This window comes from Malus domestica, chromosome 12 (assembly GCF_042453785.1).
Source record: "Malus domestica chromosome 12, GDT2T_hap1".
Lineage (NCBI taxonomy): Eukaryota > Viridiplantae > Streptophyta > Magnoliopsida > Rosales > Rosaceae > Malus > Malus domestica.
This window is the reverse complement of record NC_091672.1, coordinates 1,126,019-1,150,588: the sequence shown is the minus strand read 5'-3', so window position 1 is coordinate 1,150,588 and position 24,570 is coordinate 1,126,019. Positions and strand designations below refer to the sequence as shown.

At 36.6% G+C, this 24,570-nt stretch overlaps 3 protein-coding genes across 3 annotated transcripts; all 3 read right to left on the bottom strand.

The window, feature by feature from the left end:
- Positions 1-6,271: 6,271 nt before the first annotated feature.
- On the bottom strand, positions 6,272-13,472 carry LOC103449345 (cationic amino acid transporter 4, vacuolar-like). The gene is made up of 14 exons (XM_008388653.4): positions 12,868-13,472; positions 12,094-12,295; positions 11,607-11,691; positions 10,535-10,675; positions 10,318-10,436; positions 10,146-10,242; positions 9,449-9,621; positions 9,280-9,346; positions 8,695-8,853; positions 8,293-8,560; positions 7,543-7,651; positions 7,034-7,146; positions 6,763-6,838; positions 6,272-6,632 (listed from the first exon to the last, which is right to left on the bottom strand). Exons 1-14 carry the CDS (start codon positions 13,010-13,012, stop codon positions 6,476-6,478), a joined length of 1,911 nt encoding a protein of 636 aa, XP_008386875.1. The 5' UTR covers positions 13,013-13,472; the 3' UTR covers positions 6,272-6,475.
- Positions 13,473-14,209: 737 nt separating this feature from the next.
- On the bottom strand, positions 14,210-18,113 carry LOC103449346 (BTB/POZ and MATH domain-containing protein 4). The gene is made up of 4 exons (XM_008388654.4): positions 17,459-18,113; positions 16,622-16,967; positions 16,155-16,434; positions 14,210-14,728 (listed from the first exon to the last, which is right to left on the bottom strand). Exons 1-4 carry the CDS (start codon positions 17,851-17,853, stop codon positions 14,442-14,444), a joined length of 1,308 nt encoding a protein of 435 aa, XP_008386876.3. The 5' UTR covers positions 17,854-18,113; the 3' UTR covers positions 14,210-14,441.
- A 3,101-nt stretch (positions 18,114-21,214) lies between these two features.
- Positions 21,215-23,896, bottom strand: LOC103449342 (disease resistance protein RPV1-like). The gene is made up of 2 exons (XM_008388648.4): positions 23,166-23,896; positions 21,215-22,145 (listed from the first exon to the last, which is right to left on the bottom strand). The coding sequence occupies exons 1-2, from the start codon at positions 23,627-23,629 to the stop codon at positions 21,359-21,361; spliced, it is 1,251 nt and encodes a 416-aa protein (XP_008386870.3). The 5' UTR covers positions 23,630-23,896; the 3' UTR covers positions 21,215-21,358.
- Positions 23,897-24,570: the final 674 nt, after the last annotated feature.

The window sequence follows — 24,570 nt, the reverse complement described above, 5'->3', positions numbered from 1 at the left end:
AAATAGTTGAAGATGGGTTGAAGTGATTCGGCAAAAATGGTCGAAAATGGGTTGAAGTGATTATGCAAAAATGGTCGAAGACATGTTAAATTAATTATGCAAAAATAGTCAAATACGAGTTGAACTGATTTTGTAAAAATGGTCGATGACAGATTCAACTAATTCTGCAAAAATGATAGAGGACGAGTTGAACTGATTCTACATATAGTTTCAAAACTGATTCTGTAGAAATAGTTGATGATAGGTTGAGCGTATGACGCATGTTAATTTTGTTGGAGTTGTGAGGGTTGAGTTCTATTAATAGCCCTATAGTCTTAGGGTATGACTGGTATTTTAAAACATCGTTTCCATGTTTTTGGGCTACGCTTTAGTTATTTTTATGTTTTTGTCTCTACTTGATATGTTTAAAAACTAGTGGAGTTACTTAAAATATAGTGAAAGTTTTTGTCTCTATATGTAAAACTCCTTAATTATTAACATATTTTAAAAAATAACTATTGATATATTTTAAAATATAAAATAAATACATATAATTAGCATAGGTACATTTAGCAAAATTAAAAATCGGTACAAATAAATTAAAAAATATGGGTACAAATACAAATCAAAGTTTAAAAAATATGGGCATAAAAAGGAATTAAAATATGGGTAAAAATTAAAACTGAAAAGAAAATTGATGCAAATTAAAATTAAAAATATATGATAAAAAAATTGAAATAATTAATGACGTTTATTAAAATCTAAGGACCTTGATAAAAAAATTGAAAAATATTAAGGTTTTAATCAATGGAATAGGAAAAATAGGGATGAGAACTTAATTTTTCCATAAGAAAAAGACTTCAAATTGAATTATATTCCCCATTTTTATTTTCGTGGTGTTGTTTTCCAATAGTAGTCAAGATGATGAGTTATTTTTCAATGTACCAGGAAAACAGGATGGTACACCACGTGTCTCAATACAAGTTGTGAGATTCTTGTGTTAAAAAATTAAATCTCCCACCACTTACATAATAACATGTGGTGTATCACTTATGTTACAAGCACAAAGAAAAATTTCTCCAAGATGACAACCAAGCTCAAGCAATTGGATGGAGAGCTACATTTATTATTGTAGGTATGTAAAAAATGTGAGAAAATTTTGATTTGGTAATTGAAAACAGCTTTTTAAATAAAATTACTGAGAACATAATCTGCTCAAGGTTTTGATCAAAGGATCACTTATGGGTTCACCGTTTTCAGCGCAAATGGGGCTTTTACAGGACCAAAAAGGGTCTAAGTTTCAAACTTTATGAAATTGAACCAAGAATTAAACACTATTTATAAAATTTGACCAATAAGTAGACACTATTCATGAAACTATACCTATAAGTAGACACTATACATGAAACTGGACCAACAGGTAGACACTATTTATGAAACTAAAACAAGAATTAGGCACTATTTATGATACTGGACTAAAAACTAGACAAAATTATGAAACATGACCAAGAACTAGACACTATATATGAAAGTGAACCAATAACTAGGCACTAATTATGAAACCGAACCAAGAAAGAGACATTATTTATGAAACTATACCAACTACTATACATTATTTATGAAATTAGACCCAATAACTAGGTACTATTTATGAAACATGACCAAGAACTTGACATTATTTATGAAAATTGACCAAGAATTAGGCACTATTTATGAAATTGGACAGATAGTACCGTTCAATTTCATAAATAGTGCGGTTTTATAAATAGTGTTTGATTTCATAAACAGTTTCTATGATGGACGCAAGGATCCCACGCTACAGTTTTTTTTTTTTTAATTATTGAAATTGTGTAATTTTCATTAAAATTTAAGTTCTTTTATTCTTTTTTTTTAATTAAAATTTAAAGGTTTTTCATTAATATTTAATTTTTTTCATTAAATAAAGTTATAGCATGATTTTTGGTTAAAATAAACTTAGCCCAAGTCATTTTCATGAAAGTTTTTTTTGTTTTTTTTTTTATAGGTAGTAAGGACTTTATTAAAAAAACCATAAGAACTACATGGGGTAGGCATGTCGAATGTAACCAATGTGTCACACACGCCAAAAAAAAAAACACCACACAAATTTACAATGATAAACTCATCATGAATACAATACAATTCTCCAACCACCATGGAGATCCATATCTAACCAATAGAAAAGACAACAACTTTGTGAGTCGTAAAATCACCGTAACAACATTGTGAGGAAAAGATTACACCACCTCCAACAAATGTCGAGCTTCCTTCTCATAGTCCCTTGTCACGCACACAAACCAAAACAAAAACAAAAACCAACCTTAGCTATGAACAATAGCCGTTGCTTAAAGATCCGAGTTTGATCCGTAGGCATAGTCATCACGAAGGCTCTCCTCAAAAAAGCGAGAGCATCCACAATCACAAAAAACTCTTCTCGCCATAGTGAAAGAGTGACCACAAGCAGAAAAGAAACATTAAAAATAAATAAAAAGAAGAGACCAAGAGAGATCAGTGCGACCCCAATGCCAACTGCTAGAGTCAGCAGATGAGGGTTTTAGGGACAAATCACATGCTTGAAGTTAAAAGGAATGGAAGATGATCCTATCTGGATCCACTTTATGGGAATCCCTAGGATCCCCACATCCTAGTTGTTCATCGTATATCGTACTGTCAGTTTTCGTCTGATAGTATTTATGTTTAATTTTAAATAAAAAAGAGTTAAATCATTTTTGACCACATGATATACGATGAATGACTAAAATGTGAGGATCCCTAAGATCCCCACGAAGTGGATCCGGATCTAATTTCAACAGGAATTACAAATAAGTGATAACTAATATAAAATCAATTGTGCTTATTCTTTTGGGTAAATTATATTTTACCTCATCAAGTTTGGGGTTGATTTCAATTCCTTACAATATCTTTAAAATATTTCAATTTCATACATTTACTTATCATTTTATTTCAATTTCATACATCCGTTAGAAAATTTGTTAAGTAAACCGTTAAGTGTTAACGTGGCAAATATGGGATCCACATTTGTGCTGACGTGACTACCAAATTTGTGTCACGTGCAAAAAAATAATTTTGTATGCATTTAAAATATAATAATATTTACCCTATTTAAATTTATTATTAAAAAAAAACAAAACAAACAAACAAACCCAGAAACATATCTTTTCCATCCCTTCTGACCCCCCTCACCTTCACTGAGCCCAAACCCCTCCACATCCGATGCTCTTCACCGCTTTATGCGCGAACTGTCTTCGACGTCGCACTTGTCTTTGCCGACTACACATCATTTCCCATCTCTTCTCCCTCATCATGGGCTTCTTTCGTCGCAGACGATGCCACCGCGACAGTTTCTGTTGCCTCTTGCACCGCTATAACTTTCCGCAGTCAATCACCATCTTTGGTGAGTTTGTCACAGCCTTGTCAGTCGCGAACACACAAAGCTTCAGTGTGGGAACATCAAGGCACGGGGGTTGTCAACAACCACCTCGTTAGACGAAATTGAGGCGTTGGGCTGAAATGGATGGTGCCCCGTCGCCAAATCAACCTCTCGATCTGCTGAGTTGTGTCGAGATCGAACTTGGAGTGACGTAATTGACCAAGCTGTGACGCTAGTTATGAGATCTCGGGTTGTGGTGATGGTAATTGGAAGCGTAGTTAGCAGATGTATAGGAGGTGAATTGAGCAGTACTGGGTTATTGGGGACGAAGAAAGCCAAAATCCTTCACCCCATATCCTCTTTTTCATTTTTAAAGTTTTTAATTATTAAAAAATTTGAGTGGATGAGAGGTGAAGAAAGTGAGAAGATGGATCGTGAAGGTGAAGAGGAATGAGTGGTCTGGGGGCTGCGATGGTGATGGGGAAAGGCTGCGGTGGGATTTTTGGGGGTGGGTGATGATGCATGGGAGAGAAGGGGGTTGGGTGGGGAAGACGATTTCTGGGGGTTAAGGTTAAATATTATAATATTTTTAATGCATAAAAAAAATATTTTTTTGTCACATGGTACAAATTTGACAGTCACGTGGCACAAATGTGTCAGTCACGTCAGCTCTTAACGGATCAATATATGAAAAATGTAACAGATATATTATATTGAAATAAAATAGTACATGAGGTATGAAAGTGAAATGTTTTAAAGATGTTGTATCAGATTGCAAGAGACCTCAAACCTGAGATGGTAAAGTGTAATTTACCCTATTCTTTTTGAACGGTTTCATAATGTTCTTCATGATTTTTTGTGGAAGATGATTTAGTTTTTGTGGACATAATTTAAAAGAGAAACGAATCTAAATATGCAACTTATCAAAGCTTAATCATTGCATTACGATATGATCTATATATTTTTTCTCGAATGTGGATTCTTTTTGTGAGAATCTCGCATCATTTAATCATATTCGTTCATCGTATTACGTGCGATAAAAAATCATTGTAATTTTTTTTATTTAAAATTGAATATAAACAGTACCTGATAAAAACTGATTACGCAATTTACGATAACACAGACACGATTGAAAAATTCTAGAGATGCTCACAAAGAGGATTCGGATAGAATCTCATTCCTTTTTTCCTTTTTTCGACTCGGATAAAAAATTAACATGTCGATAGACGCGCCATCCAATGTTGTCAAGCCCCTTGATTTATCTTAAAAAAAAAGTTATGGGTACCCATAAGCAATCGATGCGTATGGGACTGAACTGTTGACAGTAATGTTTATTGACATTGAATGGTACACACAAGATTCAATTGAGATGGTGATAAAATTTCCACTCACTCAACTTGTAAAATAAAGTAATATATTGTATTCAAAGCATGGTTCAAGTCAAGAAATGGGCAAATAGTAAATCGCAATCATCTCCCTTACGAAACTGACGTCGGCGCGTTCACTGGCACAAAGCCAACTCTAATAATTCATATTCTGATGGATGACTTAATATTAAATTAAAGAAAAATTGTTACTGTCAAGGAAAAGAGAAATAATAGTTTATCATAATTTTACTTTAATTAACATCCAGACATTTTGTGGTAAACTCAATAACTGATAGATTTGACATGTGATAATTATCAAGTTAGAGTATCGGTGTGGTGAGTCTATAACCGTGACTTGCCATCAGTTTTTTTTTTTTTTTTTTTGAAAATTTCACATATATTTTTACTTTCTACACATTTTTTTTATTAATTTATATTTTATGATTTTTTTTTTCTATTCATCCGATTCGATGATAAAAAATTAATATAAATACGGAGGAGATAAAAAATGATGTCACCAACCTTTTCTTTTACTTGGTTCCTTGAACACGGGTTTTCAGAGTCAAATAATAAATCGCAATCATGTCCCATTACGAAACTGACGTCAGCGCGTTTATTAGCAAAAAGCCAACTCAAATAATTCATCTTGTATTTGTCCAAAAAAAGAAAAATAATTCATCTTGTGATGGATGACTTAATATTAAATTAAAAAGTCACTATTACGGTCTAGTGGTATATATTATTCTTCGCTTGTAAGTGAAAACTTTTATATTCGATTCTCGCTAAAGGTAAAATTGAATCACATTATTGTTAGTTCATTATAAAACTTAACCTACTCTCTCATGTAAATACGATTGTTTCTTAAAAAAAATATTAAATTAAAGAAAAACTTGTTACAACTTAGCTTCTTTTTTTTTCTTTGATTGATGTTAACTACACATATTTTTACTTTCAACACGATTTTTATTAATTTACATCTTTTGATTTTATTCCATTCATTCGATTCGACGATTGAAAGTTAATATAGGTGTGTAGGAGATACACAACTTTTTATTAATTTACATCTTTTGATTTTCTTCTATTCATTCAATCCGACGGTCAAAAATTAATATAAGTGTGTAGGAGAAAAAAAAATGGTATGTTGATAACACCAACCTTTTATTTTACTTGTTCCTTGAACACCGGTTTTTAGAGTCAAATAATGTTTTCTTAGACCAAAAAAAAAAAAAAAAATGTTCGAACATTGGTTAAGATAACCGGAAGAAACTGACGTCAACTTTCAAATTTTGTCCAAATTGAAGGCAGTAGTAGTCGAGAAGAAAACTTATCCCTTCCACACCGCACGATAGGATATCAACACCTTATAACTAATCTATCTAATTCTGTCAACTATGTCAAAACTAAAAGTTCTTCAACATGGATATCCAATCGAATCCAATCCTAGGCACCAAACGCGACGAAACGGAACATATGCTCGCCATGGTCCTATGGTTAAAGTAAAGAAAACAGAGCTTGGTTTTCTCTATCCTTCTCTTTCAAGGCTTACTTTGTATTGCAAAGAAACTGAAATAAAAAGTAGTAATTTGGATTACTTACAATGAGATGAACATTCTGTTCAAAAGTTCCAACATAAAAATTAACATGAGAGAAGTAAACAAATGATAACAGAAACACATTTGTGACCTGCACCGGGGCGAGCGGGGTTCTTGCCCGGCACAGACTAGGCCGCGTGGTCTGACGAGGAACGATAAATCTCATTAGCATAAGCTGAGGACACATAAACTGCATTGTAAAGTGAACTGTGGCTCCGCCCGTAAAACAAGTATACCAATGCTCCTACGGCAAACCATACAGAGACGCGGATCCACGTGGCAGCTCTACGAGTATGAAACATGTTATCAGTTGTGAATATAGTGTATTTCGAAAGTCATGGATCAATGTATTCAGATTCTGGTTTTGGATTTGGATACGAATTTGCGTGTGTTACGAGGGGAAGGGAGGACTCACCCGAGACCAATTAGCAAGTAGGTATTTATGAGAATGCAAGCAGCAGGCAAAAATGGAACAAATGGACAACTGAAACCTGCAGAGAGAAGCAAACGGTTGTGGAGTTGTAAAAATGATTTGCTTAAACTTTCGAGGATGAAGTCCATTCTAAACACAAGCAGGAAACAAGGAGATGAAAATTCGAGATAATCGAGGTTTTTGGATGAACCCATCAACATTGAGTAATGCCAATCAATCTCAGCAATATTTATAGGATAGATATTAACTGTACCTCCAGTGTGTCCAAAGCTGTGCCTTGTATCATCTTGATCAATACAGGTCAGCACAATTAAGCAGCACAGCAGTAGAACGCCAGACACTCCGCACACTGTGAAGCGAAGAATGCTGGCACAGTAAACAAGTTGGGAACATTAAACTAAAATCCGATGGAATTGTTAGATATATATGTCTGAATCTCTGATCTCATCTCTTTCGACATATGATTTACAAAGACAAAACTGCATATGTTTCTAATGGAATATACCTAAATCTTAGACTACCTAGATAGATCTTAATAAGACGTTGTTCAAATTTTAATAGCTCCAATATCATTTTATAAAACCACAAGCCCAAAAACCTAAAAGCTGTTAGGGAACGGGCCAACAATGTCTATCAAGAAACAAAAGCGTCGTCTTAAAAATTTTACAGCCTATCACAAGTTGAAATTCTAGTCAAAGTACAAAAGGCCAGCCATTAATCAAACATCAACCTGCGTAAAATGTAATTTAAAACACGACAAACCTGGAAATGCCCTTAGCTGAAGCTGCAAATGCAAAGGTAAAAGTCCCTATACAGAGAAAGGCTATGGCCCAGGCAGCAATCTTCCGCCTTTTTTGTTCATTTCGATTGTCTGTGTGATTATTTGTAGTAAAAAAGAGGAACATCATATAACAATTGTCTAGGATAGAACCTTAGACAATCCAAATTGTAAACATCTTCATTTAACATGGGATGTGGCCCTAGTGGCTAGTGGAACTAAGACCATCCTTAAGCAAAATTGACACGGTTTGGATGTTTTCTAAAGTACTTTTCTGTAATTTTAATTTCTCCAACCAGATCGTTGTAGTTAGGTTTCGTTTACAATCAAGGGCAAATTAAAGAATCCGTCAATCAGTTAGACTGAAATATCACGCACCTCAGTTGCATGTGGGACATAAGGCAGGGACCTTTAGAAACCAAAATTAACTATAGTGATCTCATTGAAAAAGTATTTCCTCTAACTGATTGACGGATTCTTGTAATTATCCTTGATTGTAAAGTTGTAAACAAAACTCAACTATAAGGACCGAATTGAAAAGCAAAAAAAAAAATACACTAGAGAGATCTAATTGAAAAAAATACCCTAACCAGAAGGATTGGTCATTTCCCCTATTTTTTAATCCTCCATGTTCAGTGAGATTCTGCTTATTCCAAAACACAAGCGTCATGAGTTCGGTACATTCAGTGCATTATCTGTTTTCCCATACTACAAATCACGTGAGCTACTATTACCTTGTGATAAGACTTTCTGAATCAGAGGATAGCCAAGTGATGCCTCCCCTATTTCACGTAAATATTGACTATCATCCTTAGAGGAGCCAGCAGGAAGTGGAAGGTTTTCGCTGTCACTTTCCTGAATATTACGACCAGATTGCAATGATGTTGACGTAATGGACTCTTTAAGTGCTGATGAAAGTGGCACTTCATCTGGTGGCACATATCGTAGTATCAAAACTGAAAGTGCAGCAGTTGTAAACGCAAATAGTGTACCAACGCTAACCTGTACCCACAATGTAATAAACACTTATGAGGATGAAAACGCGAAAACGACAAAGATCCATCTCCCTAGAGAATAATAAATTATAAATATGTGCTCAGCTTTTATCTCCAGTAAAAAAACTTTGGTTAACTTACCATCCCTGCCAATTGGGAAACATCCATAAAGAATGCCAGAACTGCGGCAAAAATACCAGTTGTAACAGTGCTCTTCACAGGAACTTGGGTTTTTTTATTAATGTCTGAAAAGAATGATGGTAACAATCCATCTCTAGCCATTGCCATCAGGATCCGTGGCTGTAAAATTTAAATAAAACAAATCGAGAGATCTCGGATTACCAGGTGGAATAAACCTCTGATTCATGATAATGCAGAGAACAAAGTGCCTCCAAATAAATGGAAATTCGGGTGAGGCAAGCTCCTAAATTTAAACTGGCAACCTAAATACTTTTTAGATATAAGGAAGAGTGCCTTGTAGTCTTGTCTCAGTATGGGAATGCAAGCAAAAAGACTTTCAAACAGCAAATTCTTTTGGCATTGACACAAAATCTTCAGGAAGAACTATATAAAACTGTCAGGAAAGTTCGACGGAACCAACCAACATATAACTGAAAAAGCAGTAGTGAATGCAAAAACTTCCTAAAAGTGCTGTCTGCATTAGTAAAACTCCACTATAAAGAGATTATACTATGCTAAATTAAAAAGAAGGTATTACTGACACACCTGAGCAAGAAGCGAACCCAACAAACTTGCAGAAAGAGCAGTAACTGCTCCCGTTGTTATAATATACCTGCAGTCCATACATATGAATCTTAAAACAAATACTTTTAAATGGAAGGCACTCAAAGTCCTAGTGAACGGAGTACCAGAAACAAGAAGAAAATATGCTTACACTGCCCATTCCACCCCATAGCTTGCAAATACTGAGGAAATGGGAGTATCTGGATCTAAGTCATAGTATGGTACTAAGCCGGTAATTACAAAAGATACAAACATGTACAAGATGCAACATATAAACAATGCTATTCCAATACCGAGTGGCAAATCTCGTTGAGGATTCCTCACCTGCCATAAAAAATATTCTCTTAAATTCTTGAAGGACAACACGACAATAACATTATATAAAATTTTTGACTTGACATCTGATACAGCAGAACAGCTTTGAACAAGAGATGTGCAAACCATTCATTATGAAATTTTGCTCGAATCCTTAACAGGTGAGTGCCCGCAACCAATAAATTTTATTGAAAACCAAAACTTACCAGCATACATAAGTGTTCATTAAGTGACTCATCTGGTCAATTTTGAGATTATTTGCTAAATTTCCATGCTTCTATAGTAAAATTTTATATTACCAGTTATCATTTAATCCTCTGCCACATGGTGGTTTCTAAATAGTAGCTGCCTTTTGTAGACACTTCAGTTTGCCCAAAAGAAACCTTTGACAATCTAGTGATGCTTTTATTTACAACTAATCGTCCAAAAAATAAAATAAACATTTCCAGCACAACCTAACTGCATATGAATATTTCCAGCAGGCTCCATATACATCACACAACACAAATAAACTGCTACAAAAAAATTCTTACCTCCTCAACTGTGCTAGTAACTGAATCAAAACCAATGTAAGAAAAGAAGACCACAGCAGAACCAGCAAACATCCCATTTATTCCAAAGGGAAAGTACCTAAAAAGTTAAAGTGCAATATGAGAAAGTAGTTTCATGAGATTAATATATAAGAAAGTGAAGACAAAGCATTACCCGCTAGAAAGTTCATATCCAACCCATCCATTTTTGAAACCCAAATAGCCACCTGCTATCATGATGAATAGCATGACAGAAACATTTACTGACGTAACAATCATTTGTACCAATGAACTCTGAGAAATCAGGTCGTTCACTTTAGTAAGAAATGAAAGTAAAAAAAAATTTGAATGGATGAAAATGATTGCAATGATACTTTTGGGAAAAAGATTACCTCCTTTATCCCTGTGCACAAGAGAAAAGCGACAATAAGAACTAACACTGCTGCACATGGATCAACCACAATACCAAGCCTGGGGATGGTTTGACGGGCCAAGAATGAAGGTAACTTATCCAATCCTCCAAAAAACAAGGCCTGATTTCAAAGTAAAAAACAGAAGGACCATATGGTAACCATTAACATTGGGGACCTCCCAAATTGTTTGCTAGAAAAACTAATCAAATTGGACGGACAAATTGCTTCGAAACATATGATAATTTGTAATAAACACCATGAATTAAAACAGATACAGACTTCTCTGCTGTGTGAGTATACCATTATCCTCCCTTGTTCTATAGTAAATTATTTTTAAATTTTTACTGACACTCTCTCACTCATATATGGAAAGATATCATCAGGTTATTTTAAGTCAATTTACACATGTTGTAACTCACACGAAAGTTAACTTCTGTTCCAATTGTTCTAAAACCAATTCATTTTAAGTAAAAAAGTTTCAGAACTGAAAGCATCTGGGGAAGTCTGCTAGATCTTCAAGGCTGAGAATGATAACGTTTTCAACAAAAGAACAACTGATAATACACAGAAGAAGGAAATTTTGAGCAGCAGATGCCAGTATAATAACTCAAGTATTTTAGGCATTTCAACGTTACGTGCCAATGCCATATAATGGCACAAAGAAGCCTTGTTTCACAAGTATGCAAAGCAAAAAAGCAAGACTGGTCAAATGATACTACAGCTGGTCCTCACAGGTACATGTTATTATTATTTTATCTAATGCATTCTGTAGGTAAATATTTTTTTGAATGTATTCTAAAACAATACATATATAACAGTTAAAGTGCCAACATGTCTGTGCAAACCAAAACACAAAAATATAGAAGGCTGTGCTTGGTCGTTGCAACAACCTTTGCATTTTCGCTTGTCCACACTGTGGATGCTCCCTCTTTATCCAGCTTGTTTGTGTGTGTGTGTGTGTGTGTGTGTTTACATATTTCTCAGCAATATATTTCAATAAGCACAATTGCATATGACATTGTCAAGAGAAGACAAGATATATACACTGTACCAGATTTGGGGTTATGCCACGAGCAACAGCAGCACCACCAATGGTATATTCTAGAATCAGAGCCCAACCTACCAACCAAGCAACACTAAAGAAACCACATGATGTGAGTCACTAACTGAAGGTGTCATAAACATAAATAAAAAGAAAGATTTCATGGTTTTGTATCTATTCAAGGATCAATCACAATAACATATCCCCCCACCCACATCTTAAGAAGCACTTAGCAATATGCCTGAGCACCTTAACCATGTTCTCAAACTTAGCACTGTTTTTGTCCTATAATGAAATTGCCTTTTATTGAGTCAGAAAATTTACAACCAGTATGCCTTGAAACTAGTCTATTAACAAAGAATTTTGTTACATCAAACAGTGCCAGCACATCAAATAAATTAACGTGCACTAAGGATGAGACTCTGTTGGTAGATAGCACGGGTAAAGACTATCAATAGTACAGTACATTCAAATGATTAAAAAGATTTTACATTACCCTTCTCCAACGCATATGTATGAATAGTGATAGGCACTCCCAGCAGATGGGCAACGACACGCAAGCTCTGCATAACAAAATGCTGAGAGTGCAGCAGCAATCCCAGCAATTAAGAATGAAATGGTAAGTGCAGGTCCTGCACACTCTCTAGCAACTGTGCCGACAAGAACATAAACTCCAGCACCTATTGTAGCTCCAACTCCTGATTGATAGGAAGTTTTAATTGAATCATTTCTATGCTTATAAGGAAATGAGACATACAATGAACCTAGCATGAGCTCGAATTGAATGTTGCACACGTATTTTGGTTCGTCAATGCTAAGCAGTGTGCACTCATCACATGGTTAATTTAACACAATGAGGAAGATCCTAAGACCAAATTCTTCCAAGCAATTGCAATAAAACCAAATGAACCAAACTCATTTTACATTTAAAAAAACAAGAACAGTAAAAGGAAAGAAAGCGAAACTATTATGCTAACAACCCCATTAAACAGTGATTTTTACAGACAACAACATAAGAAAACATAATTGAATTAGCTACGTTCATAAACTACATACCACAAACTTGAATGAACATATCATAAGCTAATAAGAAAAAAAAAGTGCATATGTGGGTTAGGTCCGTTGGTCAGAGTAGTGTCCGTCCCTTACATTTAAGTTCGAACCTGCTCCCCGTAGTTTAGAATATGATTATCGAAAATGAAAATAAGAAAACAAAGCAAAACCCAGTTCCAGAAAGCAAGGGAGAGAAGCAAGTTAATGGAATTATTACCAATGGCAATGAGGTCAGTGACAGATAATATCCTAGCCAATTGATGATGCCCCTCCCTCCTCCCCCCATGAACTGAATCAACTTCCTTCCTCTGAATCAAACTTCTAAACCCCCAAAAGCACTTGCCCCCACCAACACTTTGCATATCAGCACTTTGCAAACCCAACCAAAAACACTCAATTCCAAAAGCACTTTTCGCCTGTTCACTATATCACTGAAATAAAAAGGAAATAAATTGTGGGTTTTTCTCTGAACAGTTTTGAGATAAGGGAGTTTATGAAGGGGAGGGGGAGCAGGATGACACTGCCACTGGGTTGTTGGGTGAAAGATGGGTGCTTTTCTGGGGATGGTGGTCGAAGGTGATAGATTTATGGGGATGGAGGTTGATAGTGATGGATATATTCTACCAAGTAAAGTAAGAAGTAACAAATATAGAAATTACAGCAGCAGCAGCAGCAGCAGCAGCAGCACAAAGTTGTACACTTTTGGTAAGAACTGGACAACGAGGGGAAGAGGTGGAGAATTGCTTGCATTTTTGGAGTGTACCAACATTCCAATCTTCACGAACCTTCGACCAAGAATTTCTAAGGAAAATATACTACCCCACCAATTTGCTTGCCACAAAACAAATTTAATCCAACACAAAACTTACAGTTTGCAAGTATCTAAAATGATTGAAAACGTTTTTGAAAAGAGTACTTTTAAGTTCCAAAAACATTTAAATATTTCATCAAAGAAGTGTGTTTCTGGAAAGAAATACTTCAAATGTTTTTTTATAATTTACTTACATTTTTACTCATAATTGGTTTACCAAAAATACTCATTTAAAACATTTTCGATCATTTTAAAAGAACACACACTTTGTCAAATATGAGCCTAAACTCAGCCATGGGTCGCATTTATTTTTTCCATCAAAGTTTAATAATTGTTGAATTTATTGGTTTATAGGTTGTTCTATAATTCACGGTTAGGAAAAAGACCGAAAATGTATTTTATATTTGTTTTATTCAAAGAACCAAAGTAGCGTTTTTGCTCATGCTTCAGTGGATTTTCAAATTTGGACAAGATCCTCCTACGTCACAAGTCTTGAACGATAAGAAAAATGTTACACTGACATTAAGAGTGGTGAGCATAATACACTCGGAATCAATCGGAGCCACACCGAAGGCATGATATCTTACGTACACTGTGTTCTACAAATCTCCGCCTAGCGTTGCCGAGATGTTAGGCCCTACATTAGTCCCTAGGAGTTTGAAAATTAAATAATTACGTCTAGATCCGCTTAGGCGCCCGCCAGGGTCGCTCAAACAGATGCATTAGCCGCATCACCGATCGCACTAAATGCACTGCAAAAAGCACAATTTTCTTGGTCACTTTCCCTAGCGTTAACGTTTGCAACTTTACAAACACAAAAAATTACTCTCTAGTTCATCAAACAAATAAACGTTACAGACAAAATAACAACAGCCATGCTTTTTCTTATTCTGTCATACATTCTTCTTTTATCACATAGTTTTGCTAGTCCTTTTTACTTCCATCTACTCGCATTCAAACCAATACACACATCCTCCACGTCAATCATCTTGCCTGGGACTCCTACTCCTACTCCTACCTCTCGCATCGCCACCGTCGGAAAGTGGGGCCCAAATGCTTTGACTTCTCTCGCCTCCGTTTTCCCAGGTTCGTTGCCGTACGCTCCTGTCATTCGTATCCCCTCCGTCAGAAAACTGGGCCCACACACTCCGAGTCTTTCCCCCTCCGCTAAGTTCCTCATCGCATCCAGCAACTGTCTTCAGCAGCTCTGACTGCAGCAGCGGGCAGTTTTCCTTGAGATACTCAAAACCATCCGATTCCATGACCGCTGCATCAAACATGTCAATCAGAAAGTGTAGAAATGATAAGTGAGCACAGAGACTTACGAGACTGGCATGTAAAGTGCAATAGAAACGACAGGCACCATTCTCGATTCCCAGGTTTTCAGTAACTGCAGGATCCCTAAATTTTGATCGTAAGAACTCACTTGTAATCCAAGCTTAAGATTTTGATATTTGTATAACTAAATAAATTGACAACGAAATACTAAAGTGAATGCACAATCGTACTGCAGATTCATCACAAGCACAGAGAGGAGGGGAAGGGTGGGGAGAACCGAGTGGTTGATGGCTCTACTTCATAAAGCAAACAGCAAAAGCATATCATCCTTGTTTTGGGAAAATAATGCATGCTGTTTGTAATTTCACTCCCACAATATGTACTTTCAAAAGTAAAAGCATAAGCAATAAAGGCAGCAAAAGCATATCATTATTGGTTATATGCAATTTCACTCCCACAATATGTATGTAATTTCACTCCCACAATCTGTATGTTAGACTCACTGTTATACGGCAGGTCCCACTTTGCTCATGCAAAACCTCAATTAGTTTTGGCGAGCAACATAAACCTAACCAGGAACTACAAGTTATCCCAGATATGAAACACTTAAAGCTGCTAGAGAAATCAGAAAGCTCAAAATTAAGTCAAAATCAGATAGGTTCCCTACTCGTACCATCCTCAATCTGTCCTTTTGCTATTGGGTAAAAGGGTCTAGCGTGAAGTTGGAAGATAAGTACCCCTTATGTTTGTTATGCACTATTTGATTGGGTCAATCAGCTGCTTTCGTGTATTTGCATAGGGGCAGATTGAGAATCGTGATGGCAATGGAAAGTTGGAAACAAATCTTTTTTTTTTTTTTTCCAGGAAAAATAATAAAATTATCGCAAAGAGAGAAAACTACAGAGGACCAGTATATACACAAAAGGCACTTAAAAGGCAGCTGCTTTCCAATTTGAAAAGTTTGTAGAGAAGAAGTATCCCTAAACTTGAAAGAAGTATACCAGTATGTAGAGAATGAATTGGTTCTTCCAATTCATTCATATTACTACGAAACTCAAAATCCCAACTCAAAAGAAACTGCGATAGATTGTATAGTCTATGGAAAAAAAGGCATAAGGCATTTTCCAGCACCTACCTCTGTTCCCAAAACCTGACCCTTTCATCGTTACCCACCAAAATTGGAAGCAAGAAGAAAAACGAGTTAATCTCTTGAGAAATGTCTTTCCATGGGCTCCGACTTGATCCCTTAATGATTAGACTGGAATCCCAGCCGCTGCACTCCCTAATTGTTTCTGATAACAGTATACAGTATACCAAAAGGACACACACACGACTTATCCTGATTCAAACCCCTTACCTACCCCTTACATAAAGTAAGAACCATGAAAACAGAAAATTAAACAGGGAGGACATACCAACTAGGTTTTCAGCAGCAAACTTTAGGCATACAGACTTTAGATCCATAGCACGATAACGGTCGGCCAAGGCCAGAATAATGGCAACAGAATTAACAGACATAATCTTGCAGAGAACAGATTCACACATCAGTCGGAGTCGAGGTAAGCAATATTTGTCTGATGCAGCTAGCAACTTGGCAGCTAATCCATCAGATAGAGATGACATGCACAGTGAACTTGCATCTGACAACTCTTCATCTTCAACAAGGTTATCCGTGTATATGAAGTGTAGCAATGCCTGCTCAGACAGCACAAAAGACATTAGATAGGAAAGCCAGATGAACTTTGTTCATAGGAAGCAAACCACCTAGAATAAACTGGTATATTATATTATTTCCAAATGCCAAATGACATACTACAACAAATACAACTCGCTCTTAAAAAAGCCTAATTTTAAAGGAAAAGAAATAGTTGAGAAGCGTTACCTTAAAGACCTTGGGATCCATATCGGTAACAACTATATCATGATTCTCTTCTTCCGTTCCATCGAAAAATTCTTTTTCAAATAAAGGAGATCTAGCTGCCAATACTAGCTTGTGAGCATGAAACCTTTCACCACACACATTAAATGTAACATCTGAACCTTCCTCATTCTCCAAAAGCATACCAAAATGATCCCCAATATCAGAATCGGGGACATGTATGGAGTGCAATCTTGAACTATCTATTGCAGAAACCACAACACCAACTGTGCAATTGATTTTCAAGCAATCATCCTTGAGGAAACTAGATGATTCGAGCAGTGTCCTTCTGAAAAATCGTTTGTAGCCCCTAAAACCCAATTGCAAATAAGTTTACTTTAAAATGTATAAACGATACGAAGTTCAAATGGCATTACATATCAAATCTGTTAGTAGTCAAATACTATCCATTTCTAAGACAAAAACACAATTGATTACAAATAGCAATCCTGCTATGCCTACCAGTACCAAAGTAGCTATTCAAAATCCTATTCCCAATCTAACAAACCGCCAGTCTCATTGAAGAACTGCAATAATTCATTCATTCACAACATGCATAAACTCATTTCCAATTAAGTAAAGCATGGAATTAGCGAAAAACTGCGAAAAAATATTCGTTAACAACATAAGTAAACTAATTTCCAATTGTATAAAGCATAGAATTAACAAAAAATTGCGAAAAACATTCATTCACAACATACATAAACTCATTTCCAATTAAGTAAAGCATCGAATTAGCGAAAATTTTCGAAGAATTGAAATGAACCCAGAACAAGATACGAGCAAAGTGAAATTACCCACCACATGCTGCCCCTGTACTTAAGGGTGTAAGGCCCGCTTTCGAGGGATCGATCGAAATGGCTATGGACCTTGTGCTTGCCATTAGGACCCTGATCAACGAGAGTCAATTCGAAGAGAGCTCGAACGTCGGTGCCCTCGGAGGCGAGGGCAATGAAGACGGAGACGTAGGCGGAGTTATCCTCAGGGTTTTTCCCATCAGGGTAAAAATAGATGGCCCATTGAAACCCTCCGACGGTGAAATTCTCACTGGCAATGTGCTTTCCGACCCCAATTCCTTTGGCCAAGGAATACCCTTTGATGATGAAGTTGTGGGACCCGTTAACGGTTTCCGTCACGAAGCGCGAGCTCGACGGCGACGCCAGAGACCGGCCGTTCTTCTGCCTGCCGGATATCATCTGTTTCCCAATTGGGGATTGCAAGCTCGAAATCTGCAATTTCACAATTCCAGCAGTAACAAAAGTAGGTCAAAAGCTTTTGACTGGAGAATTTGATTGATTTTTTTTCTTAGATTTCTTGCAATTTCTGAGAATTTTTGGTTCTTTTGGGTGTGTGGTTTTGGCGGTATTGATGGATTTCGCCTGAGAAATTGGGATTGTGTTTTGGCTTGAGAAAGAAGCCGATTTGGTATGTTTCTCAAAGTTTCCTTTTTCCATTTTAATTTCTTTTTATTTTTTAATACGCGGGTAAAAACAATTTCGTTCCACTACTACGATACGTGATGATATCTTCTGCACCTAAAGTGATTTCTCGTAATTTTGTTTGGAAAAGGATGTTCGTCGGATATTTTTTTTGAGATTTGGAAATCTCGTAATCGTGTTCGTTCATTATACATCGTGCAGTTAGAAATTATTTAAAATTAAATATAAATAATATCTAACGAAAACTGATCCCACGATGGACGATGAACATACACGATTACAAAATTATCTAGATCCCCAAGGAAAAGGGTCCGGCGAGGATCCTTTTCCATTGTTTTTAATAGTATTGATATTTTACTTTGTACTAATTCATTATGTGAAACAAGAAATCAAATTGGGTATATTTTTGCTTACTAATCTCAAGTGGTGGTAATGTTTGTCACTCTATTTAAATTTTGAGATATGTGTCTATTCACTACACAGATCTCAAAATTTAAACTCATATAAATAAGGTAGAGAACATTACTTATAATTGAATAATTCATTCATAGAGATAACATACATAATTCACATGGATATAGCAAATCTTGCTTGGGTTGCTTTACCAGATTGACGATCTTACTAGTCTTGATCGTAACAAAGGTCGATGCTACCACATCGAACCTGTTGCTAGAGAAGAAAATCAATTTATTGTTTATGTAGCTTAATCCTTGGACCTTTTGAATAATATTTGGTTACATCACTTGAGCTAGTGAGCAAAAATTTTCCCAATTAAATTTAATAGTCAATGTTGTTTGGGGCTAGAATTTCCAACGAGGAAGTTTCCTAGCGGACGAGCACACAGTTCCCCGAGAGGTTGGCACCAGTTGATATCGCTTGTCGGGCTTCTGCTTACTGGCGGGCTTGTCGGGCGGTGCTTGTCGGGCAAGGCTGAAAGAGAAGGACATAGTTAACTTTGAAATGTGCCTTTGTAGGGCCTTAGATGTAGGCCTTGAGGCTCGTAATCAAGATTAACTTTTAGGATGCTCAGGCGTGCCACTGCCATCTTTAGCATGATAGATGTAAAACAGATGTTTGAGTTTGATTGCATATATGCCCGAGAGACTGTATTAGTTATGAAAGGTGCCTTTAGCCTTAGATGTAGGCATTGAGGCTTCCTATCAAGAACTAACCAAGTACTCGAACATATAGTGTTTGTTTCATTGTTGCAAAAATATTATGATTGTTATACTTCTGATCACCGAGCCCGAAGAGCAGAATGAATCCAAATAGGTGCCTTTGTAGGGCCTTAGATATAGGTCTTGAGGCTTCCTATCAGAATTAATTCTATACTTAAACGTTCTATGATAATTATAATATAACATAGACAAAACTTAGAAATAAGTCGATTACTTGCACCCCAAGTAACTTCGGACTTCTTGTTATCAAAGACTGTCGTGGATGAGTTAAGTCCACATAAGGTTCTTTTTTTTATGCCTTGAGACCAAGGACTTTTGAATGATCAATCTTATATGCCCGAGGGCTTAGAACTTAGATCTGATTAAACTGTGAGTGCATATTCCAACTTATATTTTGCATGGTTTGGGCACTATCAATCCAATCGGGTTTAAGAATTGAGAAGTCTTTTAATCATAAGCTTGCTAGCAATAACTTGGATACAAATGGAAGTATACAACATATTACTAGATGAATGAAAAGACAAAAACAAAGAGGGTCGGGCAAGGTTGGTCGTCTTGCAACTTCCTATCTTTGTGATCTACAATGGGGTTTGAGCTAGAAAGAGGGATAGGGAGATGAGTTTACAGAAAGAAATCGATACTACAACAAGAGTTAGATAAGGTAGCAAAGCTTTTACAAAGGCTTTGGTGAAGGGTGATCCCGAAGGGGATGAAGGCTTGATGTTGACTACAACTTTGTATGCAAATCTGGCTTGAGCAGAGTTTGTGTATTTGTTTGTTTGTTTGAGTGTCTTTATCTTTGATTTCTCTTACTTCTTTTATAGACATTTCGGCTTGGCCTCCTGTAGCAGTAATCTTGCCCAAATGTAGATTGAAGGGTAGTGACTCATCATCTATTTACTTGTACTGCCACTGTAAATACTTTTGGGCTGATTAGCTGGCTGGTCTACATCACTTGACCTCTAGGTAGGTGAGCAAGTGGTCCAAATGATCTGCACCTAGTCGGAAAAGGGCCTCTTCTGCCTTTTGGGCTTTGGATGGGCTTCAGGCTTTTCCTCGTCTAAACCTTCTTTTGGGCCAACTCCCCTTTGAGCCCAAAGTTCAAGTTTTAACCCAAACAAATATGACTTAGTTCGCCTTATGTTATCATTAACATAAACAAATGTGACTTAGTTCGCCTTATGTTATCATTAATTTATCAATCTAGCCACTTAATAATTCGGCCGAATGATATTTTTCCTCGATTGCAGGTGAAAAATCTTAATTTCGAATCTTAAATGTAGAAATTCACAACCAATTTATTAGGCATGGTTTTCATGTTCATTTTCAGTTCCTTTGATTAAGTATTTTATCTGCATCAGAAAACTTCTTGTAGCAATAGCATGCACCTTAATTAGGTCTCACTCCTCTTTTCATAATATCCCAATAACTTGTAGGGTGTATTTTTGCTCACTACTCTTTAAGCGGTGGTAATGTTCACCATCTTATTTATTTATGTTGTATAAGTTTAATTTTGAAATATTTATTTATTCACCACACAAATCTCAAAATTTAAGTTTATATAACGGAGATACATAAGGTAGAGCATCATCACTGAGGCCGGTTAGAAAAATATTTCCAATTTTGAGATCACAAGCGTGCATGGGGAGTCTTTCCCTCTCCATTGGAAAGAAAAATTATACAATGATGTTCATCACCCTATTTATCTAAATTTTGAGATATGCGTAATGAATAAACACAAATATCAAAATTTAAACTCATTTAATGTCATCAATAGGGTGACGAGCATTACCACTATTTAAAAGTGGGGAGCAAAAATGCACCCCTCAAAATTAACGCATGCACTTGAATATTTTGATGATACTAGAAAGGTTTACATGGACTAATGAGATATTTTAACTCCATTAACCAAATTAATCTCGGAATTTCGACTAAAAGGGTGAATGCACTAAAATAATTCATTAATCTTGATTTTCGTTTATACAAGTGACATTATGGAGGGGAAATCAAACTCAAGACCTCGACTAAATGGGTGCACGCTCTTCACCAACCGAGCTACAAGCCCTTACTCGTCGAGCAATTATTCATTTCAAGTAGTTCCACGTGCAAGGAACTTGTGCTAGTCTATTTACTGCACTTCTCCATTCAACTAAACTCCTGCCAAACAAGAAAGACCCCAAAGCTTCAAGCGCAGACGGAAGGCCGCGAGCATGATTCAACACAAGCTCGCACAGCTCTACATACTGCTCCTCCGGCGGATGGCCTTGCTTAAACGCTTTCCAACAAAAAAGGCGAAGCGCTTCTTCGTGATTCAACGCCTGTGCCCTATAAAACCTGTCAACACGGTATCTGATCAGCAAGTTTTTGTCCCTGGTTGTTACAATGATTCTACTTCCTGCGCCAAACCAATCGCGGCTCCCAGCCAAGGCTTCTAACTGTTCTAACCGATCCACACCATCAAGAACGAGAAGAACCTTTTTATAGCGCAGTCTGTTCAGGATTGCATTGACTCCTATATGTACATTCCATATCTTAATATTCTTATCCATGAGGATTTCCGAAATAAGTTGTTCCTGTAAAGGAACTAGGCCTTGTTTTTCATCAACTTCTTTTATGTTAGCAAGGAAGCTGCTGCCGTTGAACTGACCAGATACCCTGTCGTAAACAACTTGAGCAATTGTCGTCTTGCCTATACCTTTCTCCCCGTAAATTCCTATAATGCGAACATCGTTCACCCCCATATCCAAGCAGAGATTCATTTCCTCCACTCGGGAATCGATTCCAAATAAATCCTCGGGCACGCTTGAAAGCTTTTGGCTCAATTGATTTGATATCTCTTTGACAATCTCTTGGATAACTTTTGCCTCGTGCCTACAAAACACACAGATACGTAGTGTAGTTTAGTTTCTTCAGTGAGACTGAAAATTTGATAGAAGCGAGCCACAATTTCAAGCATGTATAAAATGCACTCTGATTTTGTATAGAACAGCACATTATACAATCGAAAGCAATACAGCGACGTAATTTTCAAGGAAATTGCATGATACAGAGAAAGCGGGATCCAAATTCGAAGGCCTGGAAATGAAATCTAGCATTCACATTTCATGTCCGCTTAGTAAATGAAACAGTCTTGGTTATACTGACATACAGCGAAAAATGAACACAGCTCGAGTAACTTAAAAGCTCCAAATGCTGTTTTCAAAACACAGCCTGAATTTTTTCTCAAATATCACATAGAAAACATGACTCGATCCTCGAAAAGGGCGGACATATATGCACAATTCGAAATAAATCTCTGTTCCGGCTATCTAAAATGTGATAACTGAATACATTTTCCTCTTTTTTCAACCTAGTTATGTGAAGGGTAAACAATGCCAAACTTTATCCTATAGCAGGTGTGCTGCGTATGCTCAGAATTTCCATTTGGCAACACTGTCTAAGTAGTTACCTTATTTATGTGCTAAACCATACGAGGAGTCAATCATAATTATGCATCGAACACAATCCAAATATCGTTATCTATGTGAGTTGAATATAAAACCTCACTCTAATGAGTACCACTAGGTACTACCGTACTAGACCCAGGTGTTAGTGACGATTAATCACTGTCTTTTTTTCTTCTAAAAGGGGAACCGACTAGTGGCCGAAAATACTTACAGAAGTATTTCAACCTTCCCTAATCACTAACGTATGATTCACCAGCGCCAAAAATCGAATCCAGAACATGCCAACACCAGACGTTTCAACTTAACTAACAAATATAGTAGACCACAATTAAACTAACTAATTTTACCAAAAGAAAAACTAATTTTACTCCTTTTTATGCCAATAAGTGTCGATTAGACGAGCAGAACTACGCATAAGTAATTAAATTGGTTTATGACAACTTACTTGTTATACAAATTCCACCCAGAGAGGGTGGCTGCATCTCTCAATGCACCTCTCCAACTCTCCACCTTGTCCATGAAATCCTCCTCATGCTTCCTGAACGCCTTCTCAAAATACTCCCCCCTCTGCTTCCTCACATCCGACGGATCCACATCGTAGAACACCGGAAAAACGATCTGGCCCGTCGATTTCATGCACCGGAGGATCTCCACGAGCTCGTCCAAGCACCGCGCCGAGGCGGCGTAGTTTTTCGAGAAGACCACGATCGAAAACCTCGATTCTCCGATCGACTTGAGGATCTCGGAGGAAATGGGCTTTCCTCTCTCGAGTGCCTGATCGTACCGGAAGGCCATGATCCCCTTCTGGTCCAGGGCGGCGCAGAGGTGGTCGGTGAAGTTACGGCCGGTGTCTTTGCCGCGGAAGTTGACGAACACGTCGTATATCCACCCTTCGTTTTCGTTCCCCATTTCTTGAAATTCCGTAGCTCTCTGAGATTTTTGAGATTCGAATTCGATGGAGGTTTGGTTGTGCTTGTTGACTTATATTGACTTTGTTCTGCCGCGTTGGGAATTCGGAAACTCCGTGGAATTCTCGTGGAAGATGGAGGGAAGGAGGAGAGGCATCGCAAGGCAAAAGTGGAAACTCAGCTTCTTTCGTAAGTAAACGTGTGGGAAGCGCGCGTGCGGTTATATCACCCTCGAAGGCGGTTTGGTTTGATACGGTTTGACATTAAAAATATGAGAACTTTAAATAAAAGTTCTGATACTGTTTATTTTAACGAAAGATTAGATTAAAATTTTACATTAAAAAATCAATCATGTTACTATTTACTTTACTCTTTATTTGTCCTTATTATTAAAACTCAAAGTTTTCGAATCATTTTCATTAGTTTTCGGTTAAAAACATTTAGTGATTTGGCTTGGTTCGGTTTTGACCACTAGCAATAAAAAACATTCAACATTTCATGAATTTTGACTCTCCAAAACATCCTTACATCTTTCACATTCTAATTTGATCAAAAGAATAAAGTTTTTCAAAACACAAAAATTCATGCTAGGGTGCTAGCAAACAATTTTGTTAGTTACATCTCATGTAAACATAAAATACAAACAAATCTCCAATTGTTAATAGTCATAAAACTTATAACATGGTGACACTAATAATATGTTAACATGTGTAAAAGAAATTAAACTAATAACTAAAATATACATATTTGGCTCGGTTTAGTTTTAGTGGGTTTCAAAGGTATGAAAACTGAAGAAAAAATAAAATGAATCGGTTCGGTTAAGTTTTTAAATTGTTTGTCTATTGTCTGGTCAAAATCAAACCAAACTGATCAAAATGGTTCAAATTGATCGGTTTGGTCAGTTTAGTTGTTTTGGTCAGTTTGATGCTCATCCCTACCTTC